The sequence below is a fragment of the Monodelphis domestica genome, chromosome X (genome assembly GCF_027887165.1).
Source record: "Monodelphis domestica isolate mMonDom1 chromosome X, mMonDom1.pri, whole genome shotgun sequence".
Classification (NCBI taxonomy): Eukaryota; Metazoa; Chordata; class Mammalia; order Didelphimorphia; family Didelphidae; genus Monodelphis; species Monodelphis domestica.
In genome coordinates this window covers 34660595-34667159 of record NC_077235.1, presented here as the reverse complement: position 1 = coordinate 34667159, position 6565 = coordinate 34660595, and the positions used below count along the sequence as shown (strand labels likewise).

Genomic DNA, 6565 nt, shown 5'->3' with positions numbered 1-6565 from the left:
AGTTTCCTGTTACTGGGTCAGGGCACATCCAAGCCGGGGAGCAGGCAGCCCCGAGCTGGTGCAGGAGGGACCCCACAAAGGGCCCCCCCATACTGTGCACTAATAGGAATTGTTTATTTGTATGTGGTGACCTTGGGGGGCAGGGGAAATGGATTTGAGTTGAGGGGGTGGGCTAATATTTTTTTAAAGAAAACTTTGGAGAGGTATAAGCTAGGAAAATGTTTATTTTACTTTAATGAGGTGTGGGGGGCATGTCGATGGCTCCTCGGCAAACCAGCCTTTTAAATAACTTTTATCCCTTTAGATAACGTGACTAACGGGGATGCTTGCCGCCTTTTACAAATAAGTCCTCTTGCGGAGAATTTCTTAAAAGATGAAATGCTTTTTGGCATTAACTTCAAATTTTGCTTTCATCTGGACCATTTCGAAGCGATGGGGAGGGAGGGAGTTGTTTTAGAAAGTTTTATTTATTCATTGGTTTAATTATTTTATTTCTAAAGCCCAAATGGATGCTATCTGTTGTTAATAAGCTAGGGAGGAGATTCTTGAAGTCAGATCAGCCTGCCAGGGTGGATGTTTGTGGGTGATGACACACACACACATCCACCGGATCCGATTTTCTCTTTCTCGGGCACCAATCTTTAGAAACTTTGCCGGCCAGGGTAGGAGTTCCAGCTATCACCATCCATGCCAGCAGCGATGCTCTGTGTATGACAAGCTGTTGTCAGTAGTGCTTTCTAGGTTCCCCATTCTAACCCATTCGGATGGGCTGGTGGGCTCATTTCTTTGATTTTCAGGACTGCTGCCTTCCCTGGAATTTTTTCTTCTTGGCAATCGAAAGAATTGGCTCACCTTTTCTGTAGTAGGTGTCTGTAATTCTCTCTCATCAGCAATCATTCATGCTCTCAAACATCTTTTCCAGAGTTCACCATGGCTAAAGGTGACCCCAAGAAACCGAAGGGCAAGATGTCTGCTTATGCCTTCTTTGTGCAAACTTGCCGGGAAGAGCATAAGAAGAAGAACCCAGAGGTTCCTGTTAACTTCGCAGAATTTTCTAAAAAGTGCTCCGAGAGGTGGAAGGTACCTTATTGTATTGTTTTCCTAAAAAAAAATGTTATTTAAACTAAATATATTCTTCCATAGGATATATTTTCTGGGTTTTGAAATTCTCCCTAGATTCAGGATAAATTAATTCCTCTGTCACTTTGAATTAAGGGGAGGGGAGCCATTGAGTTTAGTGACTTAACCAGGGGCACTCTGCTTTGAAGTAGGACTTGAAACAGTCTTCCCAAACCAGAGGGTATACTTCATTGAGCTTAGTTCTAGTCAAGACTACTTGGTGTCCCTTTGAGAATTAACTTTTCGCCTATAAGATCTGAATTTAACAAGCATATTACCCAGCAACATCAGGAAATTTTGCTGAGGAAATTATTTGAATATTTAATCCCATTCCCTAGGTCTTCTTCAACTGTTTCCTGGAAGGAAGAGGCTGGTTTTATAATTTATAGAGTCAGAGGATCTGAGTTCAGTTTTGCCATTTAACTATATATAAATCTTGGGTGAATAATTTCTCTTCCTCAACTTCTTTCCTTCCCTATGAAATTAGAACTTGGACCAGAATACCTTGAAGAGTTCTTCCAATTCCAAATCTGTGATTTCAATCCCTCAAGTATTTTGAGTTGGTTTGGTTTGTTTTGTTTTTGACCCAGTGCTAGAGACTTCACTATAGTAAAGGGCTTAATGAATGCTTGTTGACTGACTAGAGCACCTCCAAATGGTTGTCTGGCCTTTGAACATGCCTTGTTTCTTTTCAGACTATGTCCGGGAAAGAGAAATCCAAGTTTGATGAGATGGCAAAAGCTGATAAGGTACGATATGATAGAGAAATGAAGGACTACGGACCAGCAAAAGGTGGCAAGAAGAAGAAGGATCCTAATGCACCCAAAAGGCCCCCGTAAGTCATTTTGGAGACTCCTATGTTTATCACAATTCTTAAGGTGGCTTTTTTTTTTCTTTCTAAAATTGCATTGTATTAATGGATAAGAAATCTGCACGGATTATGTATACTTAGAGCTGGACCAACCCCCTCTTCTCTAACAAAATGAGGCTCACATAGTTCATAAGCCTTGGAACTTGAGGGGCTTCCTGTGTGCAAATTCCTGTGCTCTATACCTGGCTTACAATGAGCTTTTGAAGACCTGTTTTCTTGCTTTTCTTATGTTTAAAAATAAAAAAAATAGCCTGACTTAAACTCCAGGGCCTGTAGTGTATTGGCCACAGGTAGCTTAGGTGAGTAGCTGGGAACTTTGGTGTCTGGATTTGGAAGCCCAGGACCTTCTTTTTGCTTTGTCTTTAAATCCCTTGGTACACAATAGGCCCTGAAATGATTGAGTACTTCTGGAGCTTTCTCCAAGTCACTTTCTGGGCCTCTTAAACTTTTTGAGTCTATGAGATGGGATTAGACTGCTCACCTTCCTATCTTTAAATATGATTCTACAGAGATGTCTATCAGCTTAAGCCAAATTTTCTAAAGAGATTTTTTGTTCCACTCTACCCCCTCTATCTTCCCTCTCCCAAGGGCGCTGTTTTTGATCATGATGCCATAGTAAAGAATTAAAATATTTTTTTAAAGGAGAGAAAAATTCAGTGAAATTGAGGGTCCCTGCTCCCTCCCAACCCCTGTAGTGGCATGTCTTCTTGTTTATGAGCCAATTATAAAGAAAATTTAACACAGAACTAAATTATTTACAAAGGAAATTGGTTAACTTTCTCTGGGAGTTCTTTTGGGCAACAATCTGGTACAGGGAACCTTTTCAGAATTCTGGCACGAGTAAATGTTCACAAAAAAAGAAGCTAGCCCTGAGACCCCCTTAAAGAGTTTCAATAACTGTGGAGCCCTCAGGACTTTTTTTTTTTTTAATTTATAAGCTCAAGCTCTCATGAATACTGATCTAAACTTGCTGACTTTTTCTCCAAGGTCTGGCTTCTTCCTCTTCTGTTCAGAGTTTCGTCCCAAGATCAAGTCTACAAACCCTGGCATATCCATTGGGGATGTGGCAAAGAAGCTTGGTGAAATGTGGAACAATCTCAGTGACAACGAGAAGCAACCTTATAATAATAAGGCAGCCAAACTGAAGGAGAAATATGAGAAGGTAAGAAGCTACACGTGCAGGCCCAGGGAGAGCTTGGGCTATTCACTTGGGGTGTAGAGGAGAAGGGCTGGCCTTGGAGTCAGGAAGACCTGAGTTCAAGTCCTGCCTGACACATTCTAGCTGTGTGACCCTGAGCCAATCACCTGATCTCTCAGTGCATACCCCTCCCACCCCCACCCCCGGGCAACTATCTAAGACTAGAACCTACAGGTAAGTTGCCAGCCTTCATCTCTGGAAGAAGTGCCCTGCCACCTGTGAGATCACAGCTGAGGGCCAAAAAAGAGGAAAAAATTTATGTCAAGAAACTCCGGATGGAAGCCCCTTCAATTTGTGCGAAGAGGTATCTTGCTGCTTGCTGTAGATCTTATCTGGATAGTGCCTGAGTCTTCACTGGTTATCTTGTGTAATTGGAGTTTTGTGTGTTTGGGAGAATAGTTCTGAGGGCCAATCATTATCTTTTTTTTTTCCTTCTGACACTCAAAAGAAAAAAAAACAACTTAAAAAATATCATTGCCACTCCCTAGTGACCCTCCTCTGTCCCCTTCAAACCCCACAGAACCCTCCAACACACTGGGCACGACTGTATCTGCTGATAGGAGGGAAACAATTCTATGACACAAATTCCTATGATATAAAATTGGAATTGACTTGGTCTACCTTAGTGGTTTTGGCGTAGTGGATAGGGTGTCGATTAGACTTGGAGTCAGGAAGACCTGAGTCAAATCCAACCTTAGACACTTAACTGATATGTGATCCTGGGCAAGTCAGTTAACCTCATCCGTAAAACGAGGGGGGTTGGACTGGGGACCTTTAAGGTTCCTTCAACGCTTTTAAAGAATGCAATCCTGTCGCTTGCCTTGTATCATCAGTAGTTCACTGAAGCCATAAACAGTCACTGTATGGTTGACCTCGATCGTAAGATCTGTAATGGAGACTTGCATTTAGATTTTGTGGGATTCCTTCTTCCTTCCGTTCCTCTCCCCTTTTTTGTACAAGGATTTACTAGGTACGCTAGCCATGAGCGGCATTCGTTTTATGGTCAAGTATCTTTTAATATTTGTGAGCTCCTTACAAGAATTCAATTAGAGATCTGAGCAAAAAATAACAACTGGCAGGCTACACTAAATTCCTAGCTATAAGACAGTGCCGTGAATGTGCTGGGAGGGGGGTACTGTGTGTATGTGTGTATGTGAGTATATGTATATATATATATATGTATGTGTGTGATCAAAAAAGTTTAGCCAAGTATGCGCTGGGGGTGTACTTATTCCCAGAGGTTGGCCACAGCAACACATGGAGACTCTTCCCTAAAAGAGGGAAAAGGGAGGGAGTCTGCCTGCTTCTTCTGCCCTCATGAAATCTCATTGTATTGAGAAATCTTCAATTTTCTTTGTAAAAATTGCTATCTTGTCTTTTCCATTATCTTTAAAATGAGAGAACACTATTATGGTGTAGTAGTAGCGGTAGTAGTAGCAGTAGTAGTAGCAGTAGCAGTAGCAGCTGGCCTTGAAGCAAGGAAGGCCCAAGTTCAAGTCTTTTCTCCTATTCATACTTGTCTTGTGACCCTGGGCACCTCTTACAAGGATGAAAAATTGAAGGGGAGGTGGCAAGCTGCTTTGGTAAAGGGAGCCCCCTCACCTGGGGGTTCCTTATATCAATGAAATGGCAGGTCCACTTTCTATTTCTATCCCCTTCCATTCGCAGAGAGAGAGAGAGAGAGAGAGAGAGAGAGAGAGAGAATAAGAAGAAATGGCAGTGCAGCAGGACTACCATATCGGGTGTGACAGACTATATATGCAGTGTTCCACCCTCTTAGTTCCCACCTCTGCAAAGAAGGACGGGAGATATCCTTCAATAACCTTTTCTAAAGCAAATGAGTTTATTGTAGTGTTTGCTGCCTTTCCTCCAAGGCAAAAAAGGCTGTTGGGTACAAGTGTCATTTTTATCTCACCCCCAGACTGATCTGGTACAGTGGAATGAGCCCTGGACCAAAGGCCTGAAATTTAGCTCTGGCTCCACTGTGATGTAACTTTGGGTACACCCCTCAGCTCCTGGGCATTTGGGGCTGGGGGCTGATGTGCCGCACTGACCTCTAAGGTCCAGGCCAGGCCGGATGCTCTCCTTACCCACACACACTTGGATGAAAGTAAGACCCACTGGTGGTGAGCTTGTCAATTTCAATGGCGCCCCCTCTCTACTCCTTCTAGGATGTCGCAGATTATAAGTCGAAAGGGAAGTTCGATGGGGCAAAGGGGGCGGCTAAAGCTGCCCGGAAAAAGGTAGAGGAGGAAGACGAGGAGGACGAGGAAGACGAGGAGGAGGAGGAGGATGAAGAAGATGACGAATGAAACTGTACCATATTCTGTCTCCATGTGAATACCATAGAGTAGGGGAAACACCATAAATGAAACACCTCCTTTGTGATGGTGTTGATTGCCCTCATTAGGCTTAATTGGCTTCTGATCACATAGCTTCTCTAAAGTGCTTCTAGATAGACATTGTAACTGGTTTCCATGAAGTGGCCATGGGTATCTCGGAGCACCCAGAAACTGTATCAAAGTTGTACATATTTCCAAACATTTTTAAAAATGAAAAGGCGTTCTCGTGTTCTCCTCACTCTGTGTGCACTTTTGTTGTTGGTGTAAAAGCATTTACAAATGTTTCAGGCATTTTTCTTTAATTTGTAAGGTGGTGTTTAACTATATGGTTACTGGCTAGACATTTGAGTTATAAACTGTACATATCTTTAGTTTGTAAAAACAAAACCCCACACCCCTAGCCAGATTCTTGGGGTCCAGGCTTGAGGGGGCATGAGGCTTGGCTGCCTTTCCTAGGGAGCTGCAACCCAAAGCCTACACTGTGAGGGTAGATTGCAGGTATACTGCAATGGGTGTCCATTTAGTTAAAAAGTTGTCCTTCTGTATATATAGTGGAATAGCACCCTGCTCCCATTCTTAGGTGTCAAAAGTGGGGGGTGGGGGGCAGCTGGCATGAGAAAAGTGTCTGGATTTTTGGTTTTCTTTTTAGTTGAAGTGCAGTAGTTTTAAATGGAAAAACTGTAGAGCTCCTCCTTGTTTAAGTAAGTCAAACAGAAAGCCAGGCCAATGATGCGAGAGAAAAAAAAAGAAAAAGCCTGTCCTTAAACAAAATTTAGAATGTTTTGGGTTTTTTTTTTTGTATGTTTAGAATGCTGAAATGTCTTTTGAAGCAAAATAAACAGTATTACACTTTTAAAAACCGTTCTTGACACCATTCAGAATTTCTGGGTTTCAAGCTGACTTCAAAGTCCCAAACAAAACAGTACTTTGTAAGACCAGGATCCCCAGAAGTCTGGTTGCCACAGATATTTTCTCCTTGTTATCTCTCCCTAACCCCCCCCCCCCCCATTTCAAAAACAAACCAAGGAACCAAAC

General features: G+C 42.5%; 1 protein-coding gene and 1 long non-coding RNA gene across 3 annotated transcripts in view; one reads left to right on the top strand and one right to left on the bottom strand.

Moving 5' to 3' along the window:
- Window positions 1-208: 208 nt before the first annotated feature.
- Window positions 209-6565, bottom strand: part of LOC103106546 (uncharacterized) — an 81078-nt gene continuing 74721 nt past the window's right edge. The window contains exon 7 of the long non-coding RNA XR_001625480.2: window positions 209-1101. This is a non-coding gene — a long non-coding RNA (uncharacterized LOC103106546). The remainder of the gene's footprint in view (window positions 1102-6565) is intronic.
- The window catches only part of HMGB3 (high mobility group box 3), a 52148-nt gene continuing 46508 nt past the window's right edge, over window positions 926-6565 (top strand). Inside the window, exons 1-4 of one of the 2 annotated variants that reach the window (NM_001163679.1) lie at window positions 926-1080; window positions 1815-1954; window positions 2978-3152; window positions 5360-5712. In NM_001163679.1, the coding sequence (NP_001157151.1) occupies window positions 931-1080; window positions 1815-1954; window positions 2978-3152; window positions 5360-5500 (606 nt within the window). In that variant the 5' untranslated portion in view covers window positions 926-930 and the 3' untranslated portion in view covers window positions 5501-5712. Of the gene's footprint in view, window positions 1081-1814; window positions 1955-2977; window positions 3153-5359; window positions 5713-6565 lie in introns of those variants that run through there. The other variant, XR_008914337.1, reaches the window with a different exon arrangement.